The following is a 26,247-nucleotide window of genomic DNA, read 5'->3' as shown; positions in this document are numbered from 1 at the left end:
CAAACACAACGTGCGCAAGGGTCTCAGTACTCCCATCAGAGCAGGGGCATAATCGTCCTGCATATGGTATCTTTTTGCATCTCCCAAGACGGCTGAAGGGAGTAGGATCTCTCCAGACTGGAGGAACGGGCATTAAAATGGCAAAGGAGATTCAATGTGAAGTGATGCATAGTGGGGCAAACAATCCCAACTTCACATATACACTGATGGGATCTGTGCTGGCAGTGACAGACCAAGAAAGAGATCTTGCGGTGGTAGTAGATAGCCCAGTGAAAATGTCAACCCAGTGTGCAGCTCAGTGGTGGAACTACTATGAAACTAATGAAGCATCACCTTTGTGTGTGTGTGTTAAGTGCCGTCAAGTCGCTTCTGACTCATGGCGACCCTATGAATGAAAGTCCTCCAAAATGTCCTGTCTTTGACAGCCTTGCTCAGATCTTGCAAATTGAAGGCTATGGCTCCCTTTATTGAGTCAGTCCATCTCTTGTTGGGTCTTCCTCTTTTCCTGCTGCCCTCAACTTTTCCTATCATGATGGTCTTTTCCAGTGACTCTTGTCGTCGCATGACGTGACCAAAATACGACAGCCTCAGTTTAGTCATTTTAGCTTCTAGGCTTAAGCTTTAGGGCCCCTAAACCCAGAGGGGTTTTTTTAATGAGTGAATTTTTCAACAAAATCGATGAAGTGTTTTAAAGTGTTTGTTATTAAAATAAAGCTATTTTAGTACTCAAATCATAAGCCAATGGGTTGAAGTACTTAATATTGACTTTAGAATATGCTCTAATGCCCATTTCATATGGCCTCAAAATGTCCCTGTAATTGGTAAAATTTCAAAATTTTCTTGGGGGCTTGCAGCTCCTGAACCCCCAGCTGTATGGGCTCACCGAGCTCACCAGAATCTATTCATAGCCTACATTTTGGCAGCTGTATCCTCAAATCCTTTGTTGGTGCACAGCTTAATAGTTCTATAGCTCAGCCCTTAGGCCGGGGAGGGCAGCTATAAATCACACAATAAATACAATGAATAAAAAGACATCTGAATGCTCAATTCAGGCTGCACTTGTCTCGCTTGTGCATTTTAACACCAAAAATCAGATTTTCATCTCAGTATCCTAACGAGCCCCCTCTGATGACCTGCTACCTCTCTATTAGAAAATGAACCAATACATCTGCCATAGAACGACCCCATTGAAGAAGATAACAGTGGTTACCCAGGCCTAGTTGTTGGTTGCAAAGGGCCCCAAAAATGTAGGTTCGCCACTGGTGCAGCTGCTGTGAAAAAGGCAAATTCCATGCTGGCCATAATTAGACGAGGAACAGAATAAAACTGCTGCTATCATACTGCCCTTGTACAAATCTATGGTGAGACCACACTTGGAATACTGTGTACAGTTCTGGTCACCACACCTAAAAAAGGATACTGCAAAGCTTGAGAAGGTGCAGAAAAGAGCAACCAAAATGATCAGGGGACTAGAGCCGTGGTCGGCAAACTTATTAGTCAAGAGAGCCAAATATCAACAGTACAACCATTGAGATTTCTTTTGAGAGCCAAATTTCTTAAACTTAAACTATATAGGTAGGTACACTGTTTATTAACTTAATAAACTTTAATTAGTTTTAAGTCTTAATTAAACTATAGGTACACTGAATAAAACTTGATATCATACTTAATAATGATCTTATTTATTGATAAAAATTAAACTGTAAGTAAGGTATCCAGACAAGGATGTATTTTATCTCCCTATCTCTTCAATCTATATGCAGAACATATAATTAGGAAAGCTGGATTAGATTTAGATGAAGGTGGAGTGAAAATTGGAGGGAGGAACATTAATAATTTGAGATATGCTGATGACACTACATTATTGGCAGAAAATAGTGAAGATTTGAAACAACTATTGCTGAAAGTTAAAAGAGAAAGTGCCAAAGCAGGACTACAGCTGAACATCAAGAAAACAAAAGTAATGACTACAGGAGAATTACACAACTTTAAGGTTGACAATGAGGAAATTGAAATTGTTCAAGACTTTCTATTCCTTGGCTCCACCATTAACCAAAAGGGAGACTGCAGCCAAGAAATTAGAAGGAGATTGAGACTGGGAAGGGCAGTGTGAGGGTCTCTGTCTTTGTGTCTCTGCTTTCCATCACCTGCGGTGTTATCAGTGAACTCGTAAAAGCAGTTCACACCTTCTGGTCTCAGGCGCCAGGCCTGATGGCCCATGTATCTTCCCCCCCGCTGTTCTTCCTGCCAGTACTCCCTCAGGCCGGTGCGGCCTTGGAAGTGTGATAGCCGCACCAGACTTCCTGGGATCCGTCTGATGTTTTGTATTATGCCAAGCTTGTAACTTCCCATAACAATAAGTGTGAACCCCAGTGCCCCAGTGCCCTGGAGTCAATATATTCTGTAAACCCGTATAGCCCCTCACTTGCAACTTTCTACCTGTGCCTGTCTCATCTCCTGAAGGCTTCAATAAATCTATTGTTTCTGTATCAACGTCTGAGCAACTGATTTGGAGAAGCAAACTCAGAGAGGGGGATCTCTCACATTAAGTTGCAAGTCCTTGCCTCTCGGACTGCAGCTGTACCGCTTTGGACAGAATGTCAGCCGACGAGGACACCACCCCTAACCCCGATGCCCCCAAGGAACCGGACGAGCCGGAGAAGCCGGACCCGAAGGAGGAGGGAGCCAAGCCAAAGAAACCGAAGGGTCGCGCCCCCGACCAAGATCGGGACGAACGTCCCCGGGGGCTTACTTATTGGCTGGACTCTCCCAAGGGCTGGTCGCTCTCGCGGACTGCGGCGAAGGATCGCCGGTTGGCCTTCCCCAGCACGGGACTCGAAGGGGACCCGGCCCGCAAAGAGGCCCTCATGGAGGAAGAACGAAAGCAGTGGCAGGAAGACCGCCGGGCTATGCAGGAGCAGATGGAGACCATGCAACGCGTAATGGGTGAGATGGCCACGACCCTAGATGCGCTGAAGTTGCAACCTCCAGCCGGTGCTCCCCCAGACGGGGCCCCGGTAGTTCCGCCCGCAACCCCTGCCCCCCCGGCCCGTCGGGACCTGAAAGTCACGTATGACGGGTCGGGAGACCAGTTGACCTTTTTTATGGTCCAAGTAGACATTTTTATGCGGGAACAAGGCCGAACCTTCGTTTCTGAGGAGTCCCGGGTGCAGTACGTGGCTTCCTTACTGCAAGGGGAGGCGGCTGCCTGGATGGTGTTGCAGTATGAACTCCGCTCGCCGGTGCTGCGAACCCTGGACGAGTTCATGGTAGCACTCCGAAACCGTTTTGAGGACCCGACTCTGGGTGAGCGGGCTAAAGCCTCCCTGATGCAACTGCGCCAAGGGACTAAGTCGGTGGCGCAGTATGCAAGTGAGTTCCAGTCACTGGCTAGCCGAATTCTGGACTGGAGTGAAGCTACCTTGGTACAATGTTTCAGGGAGGGTCTCAACCCAGACCTCCAACATTGGGCCTTCATGCAAGGGAACCCCCCGGATGTGGAAGGTTGGGTTCGCCATGCTGCTGACATCGAGAATCGCAAACAACTCCTGAACTTGTCCAAGCAACGGCTTGGGCGAGACCCCAGGCCCCGAGGTGACCGTAGCCGGGAACTCCGGCAAGGGGGTGGCGGGGGTCTCTCGGCCGCGGAACGCCGCAAGCGGTTCGAGGCCGGCGTCTGCCTGATCTGCGGGGGAAAGGGTCACTTTGCATCGCAATGCCCCTCTCGCTCAGGCCGTCCGACCCCCCCCCGCCAAACCCAGGCCGAGCCGACGAAACCGGCCGCCGACAGCCAGCCTCGCCGCAGAAGTGGACCACTGAGCCGGCGCTCCGGCGCACCCTCCGCTCTCCACGCGCGCCCCCAGGATGGGGCATCCGACTCTACGGTCCCATCGGGGTCCCGGATTACAAATGCCGTCTTTGATTCGGACGGCTCCCCGGAAGCCACCACCCCGTCCCCCTCTTCCAGCGAGGAGGAAGAGTGGGAACAGCCGGCAAAAAACGCCGTCGGTCTGCTGTAGAGGGGGCTCCGCAGCAGACCGTCCCTATCGTTGTGCAAGGAGCTCCACCGATGGTAAGCGCCCAAGAGGACAATGTATTTGTACGTGTTCATCTGTCCCTACCCAAAGGGGGTCCCCCGTTAGAGGTCCCCGCGTTGGTCGACTCGGGGTGTGCCCGCACCATGATAAATGAGGAAACTGCCAAGAAGTTGGGTGTCCGGCGCAAGCGGCTTCCGGGACCCCTCCGTTTTTCCCAAATGGACGGGAGTGACTTTAAACGGGGCCCTGTGACCCACAGAACTGCAGCCGTGATTATGTCCGTGGGGGAACATTGGGAACGGTTGTATTTCACCATCGCCCCTATTGTAACCCCTGTGGTGTTAGGGATGAACTGGTTAAGGGGACACAATCCCTCCATTGATTGGGTTAAACGGGTGCTTTCCTTCCCCGAAAACCCCTGTGGGTTGCATGACAAGGAACGGGTACTCAGAACTCCAGCCGCCGCACTGGTAGGGTCCCCCGCCCCAGTCTCTCCTCAATTACCCTCTGAGTACTCGCAGTTTACTGATGTTTTCGATGTTAGAGAGTGCGACGAACTGCCTCCCCACAGAGAAACGGACTGTGCCATCGAGATTGTAGGGGAAGGCAAACTGTCTAAGGGAAAGGTTTACCCCATGAGCCCTAGTGAAAAGACTGTATTGCGAGACTATCTGGATGTCAATCTGGCGAGGGGTTTCATACGCCCCTCCAAGGCTCCTTATTCAGCCCCAGCTTTCTTTGTAAAGAAAAAGACGGGAGATTTAAGACTGTGTATTGACTTTCGCAGACTGAACGCAGTCACCCAGTCTAATGCTTACCCCCTCCCTCTTATTCCTGACCTTCTAGCACAATTAAAGGAGGGCCGAATCTTCACCAAACTGGATTTGGTAGAAGCCTACCACCGCATTCGCATCAAAGAAGGAGACGAACCCAAAACGGCCTTTTCCAGTTGTTTTGGGATGTTTGAGTACCTAGTCATGCCGTTCGGACTTTCGGGGGCTCCGAGTGTCTTTATGCAATTAATTAATGAAGTTTTGCATGATTTACTGTTTCGGGGGGTGGTGGTATTTCTCGATGACATTCTCATTTACTCTGAGACCATGGAAGAACATGTGCGCCTAGTGCGAGAAGTGCTCCAGCGGCTGCGGGAGCACAAACTGTATGCTAAGGTGTCCAAGTGTGAATTCCACCAACCTTCTATTACATTTCTGGGGTATGTGATTTCCCACCAAGGGTTGGAAATGGACCCCGCCAAGGTCCAGGCGGTGCGGGACTGGGAAACCCCCACTACCCGCCGCCAACTTCAACAGTTTTTGGGGTTTGCCAACTTTTACCGGAATTTCATTCCCAACTTTGCCCAAGTTGCGCTTCCCCTCACTGCCCTGTTGCGTACCAAGGACAGGGGGGCTAGCGCCGCACTCCCCTCGGCCCGTCTGCAATGGTCTCCCCAGTGCCAGCAAGCTTTTGAACGTTTAAAGCTACTTTTTTCATCCGAACCCGTTTTGGCTCACCCGGATTGCACCAAGCCCTTCGTGGTGCAGGTGGATGCCTCGGATGTAGCCATGGGCGGGGCCCTATTGCAGAGGGATGAGGGGGGACGGTTGAGGCCATGCGCCTACTTCTCCAAGAAGTTTTCCCAGTCCGAAATCAACTGGGCCATTTGGGAAAAGGAGGCAGCAGCGGTCAAACATGCCCTTACCATATGGAGACACTTCTTGGAGGGGGCCGAGCTGCCGTTCGAAGTGTGCACAGATCACAAGAATCTTGAGGCTCTCAAGGGAGCTAGAAAACTCAATGCCAAACAAATTCGGTGGGCCCAATTTTTTGCAAAATTCCGGTTCACCCTCAAACATGTCCCTGGCAAAGAAAATGCCCTAGCTGATGCTTTGTCACGACTTCCCCAGTATCGCAACGATTTCGATCGCCCCGTCGACTCCCTGTTCACTCCCGAACAGCGAGGGGAGGTCCCTGGCTTGGCCGTCACCACCCGATCCCAAGCCCGCCAACCGGAGACCCCCCCTACGCTCAAAGGTATCCCGGAAGCATTCCAACAGCGACTCCGGGACGCCTCCTTACAGGAGGAGGAGCACCATCTCCTCCCCACTGGCTTGGAACGAACCAACACTTGGTGGGTGCAAGGGGGGAAACTATATGTCCCATCTTCCCTTCGCAAAGAAGTATTGGGACTTGTACATGGGGCCAGGCTAGCGGGTCATTTTGGTTTCATAAAAACGCTTCACCTGGTTCGAAGGCAATTCTGGTGGCCCGGTATGAGATCTGATGTAGAGTTGTATGTGCGCAGCTGCCCCACCTGCGCCACAGCCAAGAAACGGATGGGAAAACCCCGGGGCTTCTCAAACCGCTTGAGAACCCCTCCCGTCCCTGGGAAGTCATCGCCATGGATTTTATCACCGACCTACCTCCAAGTCGGGGGAAAACGGTTCTCTGGGTTATCACAGACCTCTTTTCCAAACAGGTTCATTTCGTTCCATGTGCAGGTCTTCCTTCAGCCCAGGGCTTAGCTAAACTGTTCATCACGCACGTCCTCAGGCTACACTCGATCCCGAGGAAGGTCCTCTCCGACCGGGGGGTCCAGTTTGTTGCCAAATTCTGGCGGGCTTTCCTAAAGTTAATGGGAGTGGAGGAACAGGGCCTTTCTTCCGCCTATCACCCCCAAACGGATGGTCAAACGGAACGAGTAAATGCGGTAGTAGAATGTTATTTGCGTTGCTATGTAAATTTCCACCAGGACGACTGGGTCGACCTGCTGCCATTTGCCGAATATGCGTACAACAATGCGCCTCATTCCTCTACCGGCTTTAGTCCCTTCCAAGTTATATACGGGACGGATTTTGGCCCTTTCGGTTCTGCCCCCGTCTCGCCAGAGCTCCAGTCTACCCCTGATCTTCAGGAGTGGATTCAGGTGGTTAAATCCACCTGGCCATGGTTGCTCAAAAATCTGGAAAGGGCAAAAAGCAAGTACAAGGAACAAGCAGACAAACACCGGTCTCCGGGATGGGAACTCAAGGTGGGGGAGCAAGTCTATCTGTCCACCAAAAACCTCCGCTCTCTTCGCCCCTGCAAAAAACTGAGCGACCGTTATGTAGGACCTTTCCCCATTACCAGAGTAATCAACGAGGTTACCGTGGAACTGAGTCTCCCTAAGACTCTCAAGGGAGTTCATCCAGTCTTCCATATAAGCCTCCTCAAACCTTATGTAGCAGCTCCCCAGTTCCACCCCCCTCCCGCTCATGAGATTCCTACCGTAGTAGGAGGGGATACCCATTTGGAAATATCCAAGGTTTTAGATTCCAAATGGAAGAAAGGGAAACTGTTTTACTTTGTTCGCTGGAAAAACCTTGGCTCCGCTCATGACGAATGGGTGGCCGCACCCCACATGGCAGCTCCTCGCTTGGTCCGAGAATTCCACCTCGCTTATCCCGATAAGCCTCGTCCTCTCGGAGGGGGGCCTTAAGGGGGGCAGAATGTGAGGGTCTCTGTCTTTGTGTCTCTGCTTTCCATCACCTGCGGTGTTATCAGTGAACTCGTAAAAGCAGTTCACACCTTCTGGTCTCAGGCGCCAGGCCTGATGGCCCATGTATCTTCCCCCCCGCTGTTCTTCCTGCCAGTACTCCCTCAGGCCGGTGCGGCCTTGGAAGTGTGATAGCCGCACCAGACTTCCTGGGATCCGTCTGATGTTTTGTATTATGCCAAGCTTGTAACTTCCCATAACAATAAGTGTGAACCCCAGTGCCCCAGTGCCCTGGAGTCAATATATTCTGTAAACCCGTATAGCCCCTCACTTGCAACTTTCTACCTGTGCCTGTCTCATCTCCTGAAGGCTTCAATAAATCTATTGTTTCTGTATCAACGTCTGAGCAACTGATTTGGAGAAGCAAACTCAGAGAGGGGGATCTCTCACAGGCAGCCATGAAGGAGCTAGAAAAGATTTTGAAGTGTAAGGATGTGACTCTGGCCACCAAGACTAGATTAATTCATGCCATCATATTCCCTATTACTATGTATGGGTGTGAAAGCTGGACAGTGAAGAAAGCTGATAGGAAGAAAATAGATTCCTTTGAAATGTGGTGTTGGAGGAGAGTGTTACGGATACTGTGGACTGCCAAAAAAACAAATCAGTGGGTTATAGATCAAATCAAGCCTGAACTGACCCTAGAAGCTAAAATGACTAAACTGAAGCTGTCGTATTTTGGTCACGTCATGAGACGACAAGAGTCACTGGAAAAGACCGTCATGATAGGAAAAGTTGAGGGCAGCAGGAAAAGAGGAAGACCCAACAAGAGATGGATTGACTCAATAAAGGAAGCCACTGCCTTCAATTTGCAAGATCTGAGCAAGGCTGTCAAAGATAGGACATTTTGGAGGACTTTCATTCATAGGGTCGCCATGAGTCGGAAGCGACTTGACGGCACTTAACACACACACACAAGGTATCCATAAAATTAAATCATGACAATGACTGACAAACACTTAATGTGAACAATGGCCTTGCATCTCCTTGGAAAGTTTGGGTAAATCAGGTTTGTATGTTGTTTTTAATTTTAGGCATGATTCCAGGTTCTCATCAATAAGACGACTTCTCAATTTACTCTTGATGAGGTTCATGCTTGAAAAAGATTGTTTGCATGAATATGTAGAACCGAAAAGGGAAAGAACAGCAAACACTAGTAGAGGAAGGGAGGGGGGAGGAAGGGAGAAAGGCAGGAACTGGGAAAGGAAAGAAGGAAGAAAGGAGGGAGGGATGGAGAAAGAAAGAGGAAGGAAGGAAGGAACTGGGAAAGGAAAGAGAAGGAAGGAATTGGGGAAGAAAGGATGAAAGGGAGGAAGGATGGAAGAAAGAGTGGGGGAGGGACAGAAAGAAAGGAAGGAAGGAACTGGGAAAGGAAAGAGAAGGAAGGAACTGGGGAAGAAAGGATGAAAGGGAGGAAGGATGGAAGGAAGAGTGGGGGAGGGACAGAAAGAAAGGAAGGAAGGAACTGGGAAAGGAAAGAAGGAAGGAACTGGGGAAGAAAGGATGAAAGGAAGGATGGAAGGAAGAGTGGGGGAGGGTCAGAAAGAAAGGAAGGAACTGGGAAAGGAAAGAGAAGGAAGGAACTGGGGAAGAAAGGATGAAAGGGAGGAAGGATGGAAGGAAGGAAGGAAGGAAGGAAGAGTGGGGGAGGGACAGAAAGAAAGGAAGGAACTGGGAAAGGAAAGAGAAGGAAGGAACTAGGGAAGAAAGGCAGCCTGGAGCTGGATTTTTGGGAGCCGCCTGAGGGGGACAAGGAGGAGGAAGGCGGCGAGGAGGAGAGTTTACCCCTTCCAAGTGGGCCGGTGATTAAGGCGCGAAATCCGCCCCCCCGCCCTGGAAGTTCCCTCGCAAGATCCCGGCCGGGCAAGACGCGGCCTGCACGGGGGGCGGGAAGGCGATGCGCCGGACCGGCTCCAAACTCTCAGTCTGAGGCGCGGGGAGGGCGAAGCGAGCTCGGTCCTGGCCCAGGAAGCATCGTCGCCTTCCCCACCCGGGGCCAGGCGGAGCCAACAGGAGGAGGAGGAGGTGGGGGGTGAGAGGTCACCCAGCTCTGGTCGCCCATAGAGACAGAGGAGGGAAGGCGATGGTGGCAGCCGAAACGAGGATCGGACAGCCACGCCTCACTCCTCGCGGTGGAGGGAAGGGAGGGAGGGAGGAGTCCCCTCTCTGCCAAACCAAGGCGCGCAGCCGGGTGGCAAGAAAAGACAGGGGGGTGGCAGCTGAGGGGCTCTTGTTGTTCTCCGGCCGCCGCCACCGCAACGGTGGGAGGCGGGGACGGCGCTGGGGCGAGAAGGAGGGCCACTCCTTCCTCTCTCAGAGACCCTCCCACTGCTTCGGCCGGCCTAGGGAGCTGCTTCCGCACATGGGAAGAGCCGCACTCAGGGGCCCAAAGAGCCACTTGCGCCTTGGGAGCTGCGCTTTTGCGACCCCTGGATTAGAGCAAGTGCCCTATGAGGAGCGGTTAAAACGCTTAGGGCTGTTTAACTTGGAAAGAAGACAGTTAAAGGGAGACATGATAGAGGTCTATAAAATTATGCACTGTTTGGAGAGAGTGGACAGGGAGAAGTTTTTCTCCCTCTCAATACCAGAATGCGGGGTCATCTGCTGAAGCTGGAGGGTGAGAGATTCAAAACTGATAAAAGGAAGTATTTCTTTACACAACGCATAGTTAAATTGTGGAACTCCCTGCCCCAGGATGTGGTGATGCCTGCCAACTTGGAAGGCTTTAAGAGGGGAGTTGACATATTCATGGAGGAGAGGAGTATTCATGGCTACCAGTAAAAATGGATACTAATCATGATGCATACCTATTCTCTCCAGGATCAGAGGAGCATGCTGAATATATTAGGTGCTGTGTGTGAAACACAAGCAGGATGGTGCTGCTGCAGTTGTCTTGTTTGTGGGCTTCCTAGAGGCACAAGGTTGGCCACTGTGTGATCAGACAACTGCTGGACTTGATGGGTCTTGCTCTGGTCCAGCATGGCTTTTCTTATGTTCTTAAGGCCTTTTCTTAATTTGGAGTTCAGTTCGTTTGTTGCAGCCCCAACAACGAAGGACACCTGAACGACAGCGGCACCTGCCATGTGTAGATTGGCTTTGTCAGATGCATGATGTGCAGGGTTTGCCAGGTCCATAGGGTTGCCAACCTCCAGGTACTGAAAAAAGGCTGCTAACTGCGAGTCATAAAAATAATATTGTAACTAACAGCTACAAAGCCAATTGAATTACAAGTGAATAAGTTACAAGTACAGTTACAATCACTCCGAGGTTGAAGTCTTCAGTTGAAGACTTCAGTTGGTTGCTATTTATGCCCTTTGAAGAGTTTTTCAACAAGAGAAGAAATGTTGAATCTATAAGAGCGGATATTGAGCAAATAATCAATTCATATGGAAAATTGTAAGTAAAAATATATAGATCTTTATTAATAGGTTAGGTAGTAATTTGATAATGTATTGTCAATTATTATGATGTATTATTATTCACATATTGTACAGAAACTGGACTGAGGAAGAATTCAAAGAATTGAAACGATCGTATCCCTGTTTATCTTTTTCTGGTTACCGTGAAGGTTCTATGAAAAAAGCCCACAAGAAAAAAGCCCACAAGAAAATTGCCCACAGAAAAAAAACCATGGTCATAAATGCACACAAGAAAAAAGCCCACATGGAAAAAAGCCCACACGGGAAAAAGCCCACACGGAAAAATACTCAAAGCAGAAAAATTTTGCCAGAAGCAAAATGAGGGAAGACATGGGAGCAGTAAGTGCTACTCCTCGCAATGTGATGGGAAATGTGTTGTCAGCGTTAAATAATGATATATTGGCCCATATGCCCAGACAATCATCCCTCGCAAGTTTTCTCTATCACAGAACAAATGGTAATTTGCCTAACCCCAAAACCATAAATTTTGACATCCCTGAAAAGTACAGTCAACTCATACTTCACGATTCAGGTGTGGAGAATCCAGACAGAATTCTGGTTTTAGGTGATAGAGATCTTATGCTCGAATTGAACAAAGATACCATCTATGGAGATGGCACATTTTACCAACTGTACACATGGCATGGCAAGGTGGGTAATTCATATCCGCCATGTATTTACATTTTACTCCAAAAAAAGAACACAGACACCTACAATAGAATGTTTCAAATAATGAAGCTATTGATTCCAAATCTGGCACCTCAAAGGGTTTTAGTCGATTTTGAGAAGGCTTGTATGAATGCAGTGAAGATTGCCTTTCCACACGCTGAGGTCAAAGGGTGTTATTTTCATCTGTGTCAGAGTCTCATTAGGAAAATCAACAATGTTGGCTTGAAGACTGAATATGAAACTAAAATGAACATAAAAATTACACTGAAGTCTCTTGCTGCATTAGCCTTTGTCCCAATAGATGATGTAAGAAATGTTTTTGAAAAGCTTGCCGCCACATTTCCAGATGAAGACAGCTACAATGAGGTGCTCACGTACGGCTTTTCTACATATATCGAGGGTGCAGCAGGAAGAGATCCACAGTTTCCTATAAGAATATGGAATCATCATGATGCAGCCCTTGAACGGTCACCAAAAACTACCAACTGTTGTGAAGGATTTCATGCCGCTCTTAATTCCCTGTTCCACTGCAGTCATCCCAGTGTGTGGTTTCTATTTGATGGACTGCAGAGGGACCTGGCTTGCCACAAATTAACATTGGCTAATGCACAAGCAGGTCGCCCAGAGGTGAAAAAGAGAAGATACCAGGCACTACATGACATGGTTGCCACTTCTGTGCAGGAGTATGAGCAAGTGGAAGATAAACTTACTTAAGAAGATTGGCTAATTTGCAGTAAAGATTTATATCTGAATTATTATTTACTCGACTTATTATTGAATGTTGGTCCCTCATTTAATCCAGGGGGTCCCCATTCATTCCGGGTTTGTTTTCAACAGCTGGCAGAGATATAAAAACAGTGAAATAGCTTCATTTTCATGACAAATGAAAAAATTGGCAGGGATATTAAAACAGTAAAATGGCTTTAATTTCATGTCAAATAATCACTGTAAAGGAATAAAGTATATAGTTAAATAACAAATAAGACTTTCACAGAAGTGTGAATAAAATTAATGTTAAATGTAAGAATAAAAAATGAATAATTATCAGGTATTATCATACCAGTACAAATAGTGTTTTTCATGATTTGGAAATAATAAAAAATGGTTCTTTCTGATCTAGTTATTTTTTATTAAGTAATTGTTAATGTTAATAGTTGTGAAAGTTATGTTATGGGTTGTAAAAATTATGTTATGGCTGTAATTTTTTAAAAACAAAATAAATACTATGAAGTATTCAAATGTGAGTACTTTCTGTGTGGGCTTTTCCCCATGTGGGCTTCTTTCCGTGTGGGCTTTTTTCTGTGTGGGGTTTTTTCTTGTGTGCATTTATGACCGTGGGCTTTTTTTTGTGAGCAATTTTCTTGTGGGCTTTTTTCATGTGGGTTTTTTCTGGTTTCAGTGAAACATATACCCAAACATTGGGTAACAAATAGCTTATTGGAAATAAAAAGGTGGGTTGGAAACTCCACCAAAGCCTCAGAAGAGAACTGAAAATTTGATTGAGAACTGATCTAACCAGACAGCAAAAATTAAGATGCTTGTTCTAAAGTAGCATAATGTGCATCAGCTTGCAATTTTCTCTCAACTCTTGGGTATGTTTACAATTTTGCATGTAGAAAACTAAGGCTTTATAACTTAAATTCTATATATATGGAAAATAGTGCATTTTTATATCAAAAGTATAAATGGTTTCTTTTTAAAGTTGCTAAAGCAGTAAAATTTAGTTTAGGTTTGCTAGGACATTAAGTGTGGCATATATTTCAGTTCCCCCCCCCCCAAATTTGTTTTTACACACACACACACACACACACACCCCTGGGGAAAACTTTCCCCCTGTGGCTTCAAAATTTCACATCTCCAGTGAACAGCAGGTCTCTCTGTACTAGATCTTCTACCCAGCTGTAGGCTAGGACCTTCAGGGTAAGAGCCAAAAGACAAGAAGCCCTCTGGCTCACACCCTCTGAGCACACCTGTGAGCAGAAGAAAAACAAACTCAGCCAAGTCTTACTCGACAGCTGCTGGCACACCTCCTCCCCCACCCTTTCTACCTCCTCAAGAATCTACCACCTCATTCTACTTTGTGTGTAGTGGACCAGGCCTTCACCGATCTCCACCCTAAATGAAACTGCAGGGTGAAGTCATCTGGGGCTTTAAGCTGCGATGCCATCAATATGTGGATGACTCTCACGGCTCCTTCCCCTTGTCCTAGTATGGCGAAGCGGCAGATGTCCTGAACAGGTAAGCCTAAACAAACTTAGTCCAGGGAAGACTAAACTGCTGTTTGTCAATGTGTTTGCACACCCCTTAACAAGCAGGCACACAGCATGGAGGTACTGGATGGCTCCTACAGAGAGGAGGTACAAGTCTCCTCTGTAGCACTGTTCACAGTATTTGCTTGGTTCTACAGATGTGATACTCCCTTAAGGGGCATGATTCGACTAGTTATTCATGCTCTGATCACATCCAGGTTGGGCTACTGCAAGGCAGTCTATGTGAGCTCCCCCTCACTGGCAGTCTTTAAGCAGAGGCTGGACAAGCACTTATCAGGGATACTCTAGGCCAGCGATTCCCAAACTGTGCTCCACGGAGCACTTGGTGCTCCGCTAAACATCTAATGCTCCATGAAGAGGTTGGAAAGAAAAATAAAATGTGATCTCAAAATTGTGAATTTTTGCGGCCATGAACTGTGAGTAGGTAAGCATCGAGTAGAAATTATTTCGCTCCTGCAGTGTGCTATGAAACAGTAACTATAAAGGGCTGGTCAGCATTCATTGTGCCAAACTCAAAGTTTGTCTCTGTTGCCCATCAAATCAGCCCTTCAGGTGCTAGGTGAAAATTAGTGCACCGTGATGAATTTCTCTCCTGAAAAGTGCTCCATGACTCAAAATGTTTGGGAACCGCTGCTCTAGGCTGATCCTGCATTAAGCAGGGGGTTGGACTAGATGGCCTGTATGGCCCCTTCCAACTCTTATGATTCTGTGAAAGTGCTTTTGACTGTCTGAGACTCCAACTGGTTCAAACACAGCAGCTGGACTGCCAGCTGGTAGAAGAGGCGGTTTGTAAAGCTCTACGCTGGCTGCCCCTTCACTTTTCAGCGCAATCGGAAGTGCTGGCCTTGATCTGTAAAGACTTTCATGGTCTGGACAGACAGTATCTGAGGAGTGACTCACCCCTCAAGAGCCAGCACACCAGGTGAGCTCTTCAGAGGCCCCACTCTGTGCACTAACATGTTCACAGGCTAGGCAGATAAACAAAAATGGAGCCTTTTCTGTAGTGGGGCCTAAACTCTAGAATTCCCTATCACAGAAGCTGATCTGGTTCGGCCTTTGCAAGCTTCAAGGCACCAGTGGAAGATGTTTTTATTCCCCCCAGACTTTTAGAGCCCCTTCCTGTTATCTTGTTTTACAGTTTTTGCAATTTGTATGGGTCTAAACCAGCTCACAGATTAGAGGCAGAGTATAAACGTTTTAAATAAAATAAATAGATAAGCTCGGAATATTGAGCTCTATCAATCTCCCCCCAAGACTGGGAGACGAATCATGAAATTTCCAGCTTGCTCTTCTTTATACTTGTTCCAAAAGTGTGGGAAGCCATCCCCTTCCTGCCTAAAGAACACCATGGCTACAAGCTGAAACTGGAGGCAGACTGCAGAAGCCAAGAGGTTTGAAATTTCTTTGTTTTGTTGGAGACTACAAAAGTAGAACATGTGCAAAAACAGCTTTGAGTAGAACAGATGCACCCATGAAAACAGTAATAGAGAAATAAAAGGTTTATTGAAATCAGATTTAGTGTTACAGAACCTTAGTACAGCATATATTGATTGCAAACATTTTAATAAGACTTTGTGCACATCCTTGGCTTAAAAAAAAGACTACACAAAGGGAGGGAATTCTGCATTTCAATTGACAAAGCTGATGCAGCTCTACTCAGTGAGCAGCAGAGCTGACTGGGGTCAGGATGAGGAAGAGAGCATGCGCTGCCTTTCGCGATCCCTGATCCATAAGCATTCCTCAGGGCTACCACCTAATTTACTGCTACATCCGTGTCTCCTTATTGGGATTTAGGGGAGGGAAGGAGTTGTAGCAGCAAAGTGCCACATGACTGGGATGTTGCCTTATTGGCAAGGGTCCCATTATTGGGGAAGGAAGAGGCAGTTAAGACTGATACGCACAATACCAGTTCAGCTCTGCAAACTCAATGGAATGTCACGACAAGATGGCTGCCTATCATACCAGCAGCATATTGAAAACAGCCCATGGGACACACTGCAAGCACTGGTATTTTACATCTTGTTGACAACCTGTGCTCTTGTTGCTGTAAGCATCGCCGCAACAAAAGTTCTTTATGGCCATGTTAGCAGCAGGTTACCTGACTGACATGACGTCAACACATCTGTTGCTTTTAATTACCCTAGCTGGACACACACACACACAAATATAAAAGCATTTGAATCTTCTAATGGGAAGATTATTTGCAAACCTATATAACCTACAGGCACTATTACTCCAGTAATAATGTCGGGTTCAGGCATCATCAAGCATTCTACTCTATTTCACGAATGTGACAAAAAAGGCAGCAGAGTGCAAAACATGCATCATAGCAGAGGATCAGGACAGCGCTTCCAAATGGAATGAAGGTTGCCTATAGAGCTTGGCAGCTGGCACATCTGCATGCCCCGCAACCCATCAACTGCAATTTGAAGGTATTCTGCTAGAAGCGGTAGGACTCCTCCGACAAGCAGCCCATTCCTAACCATGTTTGTTCAAACACACCCCACTGATCCCAGTTGGACTTTCTCCACGCTGTGCTTAGGACTGCAGCCCAGGGTTGCCAACTCCCCCCAACCCCCAAGTGCCCTTCTGAGGATTTCCCTTTGCCAGACGGCAACTGAATAGCAACGCCTTTCATCCCTACTTCTACCCAAGGACTTTGGTGCATCAAGAAGTGATGTGACTTAACAGAGGCAAGACTTTCACAAGCACCACAAAAGCTGTGCGAGAGGCACTCAGAACAGGGAGCAGGTTTGTGACCTAACAGCCAGCCAGAATTTATATCAAGAAATCCCAGCATTTGACACTACTTGCGTCAGTGTGACAGTATTGTAGATTATAAGCGATTGGCATTCACAAGCAATATCCAAGATGACAAGATTTGTTTTTAAAAAGCAAAGCATGCCAGTCAGCTTGCACAAAAACATTATCAGCAGTCAAGACATTTACAAATTTGCGGATACTGCCAACTATTCGCATTTCACACAGCAGGCCAGACATGGCTGTTGAAAGGTCTAAAAACTTGTGTTGCTTTTCAACTACAGACACATGTAGGACCACGCCTACGCTACGAACTTAAACGGATTCTTAGTCACTCTTTCCGGTTGAGATACTTAACAGAAATTTCAACAACCCTAGAAAAGCAATCAGAAACCCAATTAAATTACTAAGCTTTCCACATTTGTGTCCATAATTGACTAGGTTAATGGCCTCATGCATTTCATTTGATCAGCACCTGTTAATGGTATGGGCAGGACTGTTCATAGTCCTGGCTTGGGGTGAGAGAGTTACCATTAAGGGCTGGGTCTCTCCAGTTGTTCTGCCTCACCTACTTGCCCAAGAAGCCTTTACGAGGGAGTGCCTTTGAGAAGGGCAGACAAAACTTGCTGGGGGGAGCTCTGGTGGGAACCAGATACCCTTCTCAGACACACAGGGGACTCCACTTTCTGCTGAGCAGAGAGTCTTTCCAGCCATCATCTTCAGCTTGTACTAACAGATCAATATGGATGATCATGAAAACTGGTGAGAACTAAATTATATTTTATTTTAAATTCAAAGCTTTTTCATGAGCTCAAGACTGGTAGGCACTGATAATGATTTGGTGCATGCTTTAATATTGAGCTTGCTGGGTTGGCAGCTCACCAAAATTAACCCCCAGCACTGTTTTTAATAGTACCCTGAATTACCAGATGACAGAAGAAGCTGGTGATACTATAGATATGAGCAATAATGAAGTTGGCTCTTTACAGAAACAAAGATTACTGTTCTAAGAACAGACACCTAGTAAAAAAGCCTGAATACAGGCCAGACTCGGCTGTTGAAAGGTCTAAAAACGTGATCACAGAGTGATGTGGCAAAAGTTATTCCACAGATTTTTAGATCAAATGAAACCTCCACTCCAGATGATAAGTAGAGACGTTGTGGAACGAGAACCTGTTTCAAATGAGACTTAGTATTCTACTTCTGGCCAACTTATCTTCTAGCGAGAATGAACACTACATCTTGACTTCAAGGTTAGCAGTGCAGTTACTTGGAGAAGAAAAGGACATTAAGCAGTTACGAGTCAGCATCCAATATCATTTTAGATTTTAATTCCATTAGTTGAACTGCTAGTGGCAAATAGACAGCCTGTGTATAACAGATCAACTACACAGTGATCTGTTGGAGATAACTTATTACAAAAGTTAGGCATTCTCTTCAGGGAAAGCAGGCTGTTGCATTGTGTTTGGGTAAGTGCATAAACACTAAAAAGGAGATATAAAGCAAACAAACAGGCCCCCAAACTTCACAACACAAAGTGATGTAAAAACAAATCCACACATTCATTCAGCTCTGTCACTTTGGAATGTCGATTTTAACTCTGACCTTAGTCCATCGGTTTCCAACAGGTTAATGCCAGCCTTGCAAAGAACCCACCGTCACCACAAATGACTGGCTGGTGCACAAATGACACTGACACCAAACAAGCGGACGCTGCTTGGGATCTGATTTGTGACTTGGTTTTACAAAGCTGCATTAGTCTGAATTTTATAGCCAGTTATTTAATGCACACTAGTTTCAAACCACAATATATATATATATATTTTAGCAAAAGGTAGTATTAGGGGAAGAAATGCAAGTGAAGCCAACCTGTGCACACCCATGCAATAGAAAGACTTACCGCATTACCAGAGACAAGAATTAAGGCTTCTGGCTAAATTGGAAACACAAGAATAGACAGACCTTAAGATACTATTTCTCTCTCAAAACAAAAATGGTTGCAAGATAAACACTGTTCCAAAGATATATTAAATAATTCCCTTTTAAAGGCTACGTTCAGCAATTGGGATAAATGGCAAGAAAAATTAACTCTCCAGCACAAACCTTTTGGGGTCAAGACTGTTTCCCTCCAGACAGAGACCAGGGTTCTTTTTCTATTTAGAAGATGTATAATGTACAAAGCAACTACCCAAAGGGTAATATAACCAAACAAAATGTACAGGAAAAACCTTCATCTGATCAAATCCCCTAGTTTAAAATGTCTTCAATTGCAAAATTTCATAAATACCCCAGGTATTTAAACACAAACTACCACGGAGGTAACACAGTTGGAGAAGATAACAACCCTATTCATTTACATAAAACTCCATCTATTCTATACAGAATATCAAGGACATTCTTGGCACACAGCTCCCAATTTTGTGTAAAAATGAGAAAGAGACATTAGCTTGCCTTTTGATTCCACTGTGTGGCCTCATAGGGTCTAACTCACCTTTCTTTTCTGCTTCTATTAGTATAAGGGCAATTTATTTTAAAATCTTCATGCAATTGTATTTTACCTCAACAGGCTGCAACATATTCACAAAGGAATTTCTGTGTTAAATAAAATTTGGGGAAACAGGTACTTACTATCAGACCTGGTGGCTCTGTACCAAAATTCAACATGTTCAAAAAATTATGGGACACTATTTCCCTTCAAGCCAAACTAACCCCTTTGGCATATACATGGGATAAACAGGTTCCTCCAACTGGCAAGAACCTATAAACTCACCTTTGGTGGCTGCCAAATAACAAACAGCTCAAAAGTGAATAAAAAGAAAGATAAACCTACCTACTATTTCAACCTGGTCCTTCAAAATCTGGGAAATTGTGGTGTTAGATAAAATATCATCCCAACTGAAAGGTATGGAGAATCCTATCTATTAATGGCTCTTTCCTTTTGTATATTGAACCCAAAGACAATTTCTGTGAAAAACACACTACGTTCTGGCCAATCGATATACTTTAAACACAAATTGAAGCAACACATATTTTCTCCTGAATATAATTCATTGGTCAAAACTGATCTTTACATTCTTACTACATACTGAGCTACTGCAACCACTTTATTTTCTTGCTTCTGTCTTATGTAAACTGTGCAAATTTGTTTGGTTCCTCTGGGCCTTTTGTTATCAGTAACTTGTGAGGAACCTGTATTTAAGTACCAAAAGGTGTTTTGTTTATTTTAAAAGGTCAATTTGACAAACACTTTCCAAATTTTAATACACTGCTGTTTGCCATTCAAACAGTGATTTTACCATTAACTTTCATACTAATCTTGGCCAACTGCAGATTTTTCACATCAATTTCTCATTCTCCCATCTAAATTCTTATAAGTTACACCCTCAAACAAACCTGGAACAGTTAAGGCGGGTGAGGGTAAGAACAGAACCAAGGTGAAATAACTGGGATCTTCATAGAAAGCTCTTTTTAACTATGCCAAGAAAGGCTGGTTTTATTCTAAGTATTCAATTTCACAAAAGTCAGATGGCTACTTCAGTCAGTACTTCATCCCAAACAAGTATTCCCCTTGGTTGCTATGGCTACTCCTCTTCAGCTTCTGCAAATCTTATCACAAAGTCAGAATGCTACAATAGAAAAGGAAGGACTGGTACTTGCTGCAATAGCTCTTAGAAGATAAACTAAGTTTTGATCCCAAGAACAATCTGCAGCAGCCAACAGGAGGGGCAAGAAAACTATCAAGGTATATTTGTGGGAGGAGGGGGAAAAGAGAAAAAGCATGGTTCCTTAGCCATACTGCAATACAACTGCCTTGGACAGCTATGCATTTTGTCAGAAGAACATCACCACATATGGATCACAAGGGAGAAAATTAACAAAATAATTAAAAAAGACAAATGAAGTGTTTTGTCACATCAGTTGCTGGTAGAGAACTCTACATTTCACAGAACTCCTTACCATGCAATTTGCCTGCCTAAGGAAGAATTTTCTGAAGCTCCCAACTTTGGATAGAGAGACTTCACTTACTTTCACTTTTTTTTTTTCAAATCAACTGCACCCTTCAGAAAGCCAGGATCTTGCTTTTTGAAGGGAGGGGAAGCAGGAGACAACGTCTACCATTTTCAGAAAATTCTGCTTTACAACAGCTCAGCTCAATTGCCTGCTGGCAAAAAATAAGACACTGAAAAGACAGTAACCTTTACTGTCAAAAGTTGTACTTAAGCTGAAATTGGTCCACTCTAAAGGAAACGGCATATCATGAAGGCCAAAAGATTTGATTGTCAAAGGCAGGTTGGGTGGAAATCTTTCAAATCAGATTTACTGATTTAAAAAAAAAATTGCCATCAAGTCACATCTGACTTAAGGCGACCTAGTTGGGATTTCGGGGCAAGAGACATTCAGAGGTTGGTTTGCTGTTGCTTCCCTATGTAGCGAGCCTATACTTCTCTGAAAACACATATACTCACCCTCCCCCAAATACATATTCCCTATTTTCTAGAAGGCAAACAATCTGAATGTCTCTTGCCTTGAAAACCCTACAGGGTCGCCATAAGTCAGGTGTGACTTGAGGGCGAGCGCGCGCACACACACACACTTTCTAGAAGTTCATTCAGCTTTCTCCCTGCATTGCTGAACCCACAATTTTCAGATTTTGGGTTTGTAGAGCTGATCTATTTGGTCTTTTCACTAATTTCTTTAAGGCCACAGTTCTGAACCATTTACATACTATCCATTTAACTGAAGTAAATGGGTTTACTCCAAAGTAGTAAGAGAAGCTTCCAAAAATTACAGCAGATCCCTAAAAGTAAAAACCATCCAATATAGGACTGAGGATGATCCAACTTTTAAAATTCCATTTTCATTAACAACCATTAAGTAAGCTCTAATATCGCTAGATAAATACAACTATAAAATATTTATAAACAGAGCAACATTCTGACATTATCTAGCAAGGGATTGTGCTTTACTCATAATTTTAACTATTGCACATGGCTCCAAGTGTCAAAAAATTAAGCAGATTCATACTAACTACAGAAACAAATAAAGTAAATGCTTTAAAAAAAAGCCTGGAGTGGTGTTATGAAATTTTCCACAATATGGATGTGTTAAGAAGAAACCTCTGCTAAACACAACCTGTATGAATGCTTAAGAGGCTAAACAAGCCCCAAATGACAGGAAAATCCTTTAACCTCACTGGATTAAAGGGGCCCATACAGGAGGTGATCCTGGAAAAGGGGTCAAAGGGCCTTTGCTAAAACTGGACTTTTTCTTCAGAGACGGTCCTTCTTCTGGCTTTTGTTCTATACGGTATTTCAATGGGGAGGGGGATCAAAGATTCCAGCAGTCTGGTATGTTTGTCTATCACATACTATAGCTAAAATACATTAACTTCTCCCATGATGCTGGCAATCCTGGCAAATTATTTAACACCCAGCAAGTGAACCTCCATGAACCCCCCAATGCTTTATCCAAATGGTTTATGTTACTATTAGGGGACCACATGGCAACACAAACAGGTCTTCCTCAAACTCTGTTTATTCAAGTTAGCACTCTATCTGGGACCGCGGCATCCTCCTCAAGCTTAAGGAATGACGGTGTATCTCCTGCATCTGCCGAATCCGGTCCTTCTGCCACATTAAGTTTTGTGGCATCGGGTATCGCTGGGTACCGTGCAAGGACCGGAACGGGATTCTCACGTGACAGGCTGTTGCTCGACAGCGAGGCTGGGGCATGGGAGGTAGCAGCATCCAGCGCTTCCTCTCAGCACAGTAGCGGTAAGCCTCTTTCCTGTACTGTCTGTCTATGTCATCGCTGTTCTTCCACCCACCTATGATGAACACGTCGTCTTTGTAATAGCATACGGCCGCCCCTTCGATGCTAAGAACCTCCGGGGGCAAGCTTTCCAGAATGTCATCGGACACTGGGCCAGCAATCTTCCTCTTGGCTTCTTCATGGTCCATGGGGTAGCTTCTGGGACAACATGAGGCTGTGTGATAGAAGTTGGTGTTGGCCACGGCCATTTGGAAGCAGCAATAATTGTCCAGGAGTGGCAGAGACTCAATATCCTGCCACTGTCTTGCATCTGCATCGTATCGTATGATGACAGCCCTCAAGCCATCTTCGCTATCCCCATCCACTGGTGTGCGGGCAGCCATGTAAACAAACCTGTCATCTACAGTGATCACCTTGACATCTCGAAGTATCTTTGGTGCCGACTCTAAGTTTTGCCACTTGTCTTGGTCTGGATGGTAGACAGCTACGTCTTTAAAGCCAGGTATAAAATTTCCATGCCCCCCAATGCTGTACAGGTTCCCCTTGACCTCAGCGAGACCAAAGGAATGCTTCCTCGTTATCAGATTGGAAACCTGCTCCCACACATTTCGATTTGGGTTGTACCTTTCCACAGTCTTGGCAAAGCCAGGCTCCATGGAACCTGCTACGTAAACATAGGATTCTGTCACTGCAACAGCATGTCCGTCAAGGTGATTGTGTATGTGTGGCAAGTTCACCCACCTGTCTTCATCGATGAAATACCCCACACATTCACTCAAATAGTCACCTCCTTCCGACACGCCACCAATGACCATAATAACATCCATGTTTTGTCCGAAGCGAGGCAGCAAAGTTACGGGCGACGTGACCTGTTGAAAGGTACCTAACTGCAAGTTCTCAGCCCTCAAAGCATGGCTTTCCACCGCTTCTGACACAAGTTTGAGGCAAGCCTCATTGCCTGATACAAGCCTTTCAGATTTGACATGGCGGGTCAAGTAAGTGGGCTTCATCTGCGACAGCCGCAGAAGTTTAAAGAGTTCCCCAAAGTACTTTTCTCTGTCGTCAGGATTCCTTTGAACCCACTTTACGACCATCTCAAAAAGAACTTCTTCGGAGTCCACTGTGATTTCCAAGTCTGAAAGCCAGTCTCTGATGAGGTGGAATGGGAGAGTGTAGAATTCCTCATCTTGGATGACTTTGTAGAAGTTCCTCCTGATCATATCTGCAGCTTTTAGAGCCAGCTGATTCAAGGAATACATGTGAGCCAAACTATGGATTGCCACAGAGTTGGAGAGACTCAGCTTCTTCTTGAGAAATTCTCCACAAAACTCTTTCAAACGTAGCAGTAAAAACCTGCAACATAAACACCAGCTTAGAATCAGCTCAAAGAGGAGCAAAATATTTTAAGTAAAACATTCAAAACCTGCTTTTGTATAAGCACAAATTCCCAGTGAGTGCATACTTCTCTCTGCAGACACACAATGGGGAATATTCTCCTCCCTAGTTTTCTCACAGCTTTGTTAAGACTCTAACTGACCAGATGCAGGAAAGAAAAGGAATACCCTGCAAAGCTCTGATACAAAAGGCCACAGATGGCAGCTAGTATTTGCACTTCCACACAGGAAGTAAACTTTTCTCTCTCTTTAGTGCTATTTCAATTCAATCAGCTACTAAAGGAAAGAAACTGCTATACTCCTGCAAATGGTGTCAATGTTATTGCTGCTATGTTATTGGTGTTAGTATAGATATATTAAGGCACCTGGTTTCATTGTTAAAATTTTATATAAAGAATGAACGATTTTTAAATTTTCTTAAAATGTTGTTAGTCGCTGAGTCTGGCTTTGTCCTGGAAAGGGCAGCCTATGCATCTAATAAATCAAATCAAAACTAGCTGCAAAGGCAAAGAAAGGCCCAAGGTAGCAGAATGGACAGCAGAACATCAGACTGAAGATGGAGGACCACTGTGCTAAAAACGCAATGCAAACAGCAAACTAGCACAGAAGAAGGAGAGGGTAGAACTCCCCCCTTGTGGTAATTTTCTATCTACACAAAGGGTTGTGTTGTTTTGAGAGCCGGTATAGTGCAATTGTTAGTACATCAAAATAAGATCTGGGACACCCAGTTTTGAATCGCTGGCAAGGAAGCTGACTGAACCAGTCACTCACTCACACACACACCTTTATTGGCATAATTACATGCTTTAGCCAATGATCGAAGCAGGATATAAGTACAGCACCCTTTAAATTAGGGATTAGTAACAATCCCTATAAATTATGATTTACAAAATATACTAGTTAAAAACAGTTTTAATCTTCAGCACCGCAGCAAGAAATTGAGCTCAGCCACTCACTCTAAGCCTGAACTCTCTTGCAAGGTTGTGAGGAAGGGGCGCCAACCTCCAGGTGGGCCATCTCCTGCTATTGCAACTCATCTCCAGATTACAGAGACCAGTTCCCCTGGAGAAAACGAACGCTTTGGGGGACGGACTCCATGACATTGTACCCCAACCGAGGTCCCTGTTGTCCCCAGGCCCCATCCACAAATCCCCAGGGGTCTCCCAAGCTGGAATTGGCAACCCGACTCCCCCACCCCAGTGGCCATGGGGGCCCGAGGGACAACAAGCTCGCAAGCCTCCTTGGAGAGAAAAGCCAAGTGTGTGTGTGTGTGTGTGTGTGTATATATGTAGGTAGGTAGGTAGAATGTATATGTGTGTATGTATGTACACACACACACACACATATATACACACATACACATACATATATATACTCACATACACACACACACATACATACACACACACATATATATACACATATACACATACATATATATACTCACATACACACACATATACATACACATATACACATACATATATATACTCACATACACACACACACACATACACATGCATATATATACTCACATACACACACACATACATACACACACATATATATACACACACATATATATACACACACATACATATATATATATATATATACACACACATATATACACACATATATATACATATTAACGTGCTTAGAAACATTTATAGGCAGAGTCCCTTTTCTCCAGTCTGAATTGCTGCACCCCGTTCTCCTGCACGTGCGAACGGAGCCTTTTTAACACGCGATTCCGCCCCCCACCCACCCACCCCGTTTTCGCCGTCCCGGCCGCGCTCTGCTCACCTGTCGGCCAGCTCCAGGACCTCGTGGACGTTGCCGGGGCTGACGCGGACGCGCCCCGTGTACATGAAGCTGATGACGGCCTCCACCGTCTCCGAGTCGGGCCCGGGCTCGGAGCTCCATTTGCGCAGCTCCACGCGGCCCGAGCGGGACTCGGCGAAGTCGCCCGAGAGGAGGGGCGCGAAGTACTCGGTGGCGGCCGCCAGGACCGAGCGGTGCGCGCGGAACTCGCGCGGGGGCGGGTCGCCGGGGGAGGGGGAGGCGCCCCCCACCTCCCCGTCGCCGCCGCCGCCGAAGGCGAGCGTGACGTCACAGAAGAGGCCCAACCGCCGCTGCTGGTTCTGGCGCCAGGCCAGCTCGGAGCAGTGCGCCCCGCACGAAAACACCTCCGAGTCCGGCTCCGCGTCCGACCCGCCGTCGCCTTCCATCGCGAGAGGGTTGCCCTCGGCGCCATTGCCGCTCCCGTCGGACTCGCCGCCGCCTCCTCCAGCCGCCGCCATCTCTGAAACAGGACTGCTTCGCTTCCGCTCCGTTGCCCAAATACGTCCCGTACGTAACCATAGAGAGGAGACAGAAAGACAAGACTTCCGG

The 26,247-nt window shown here is 46.0% G+C and overlaps 1 protein-coding gene across 1 annotated transcript; it reads right to left on the bottom strand.

The window, feature by feature from the left end:
• Positions 1 to 22,149: 22,149 nt before the first annotated feature.
• KLHL11 (kelch like family member 11) lies at positions 22,150 to 26,156 on the bottom strand. Its single transcript, XM_056863375.1, has 2 exons — positions 25,660 to 26,156; positions 22,150 to 23,812 (listed from the first exon to the last, which is right to left on the bottom strand). Exons 1-2 carry the CDS (start codon positions 26,154 to 26,156, stop codon positions 22,231 to 22,233), a joined length of 2,079 nt encoding a protein of 692 aa, XP_056719353.1. The 3' UTR covers positions 22,150 to 22,230.
• Positions 26,157 to 26,247: the final 91 nt, after the last annotated feature.

Source organism: Euleptes europaea, chromosome 18, assembly GCF_029931775.1.
Source record: "Euleptes europaea isolate rEulEur1 chromosome 18, rEulEur1.hap1, whole genome shotgun sequence".
NCBI lineage: Eukaryota > Metazoa > Chordata > Lepidosauria > Squamata > Sphaerodactylidae > Euleptes > Euleptes europaea.
Note: the sequence above shows the minus strand (reverse complement) of the source record. Positions and strands in the feature narration are given on the sequence as shown.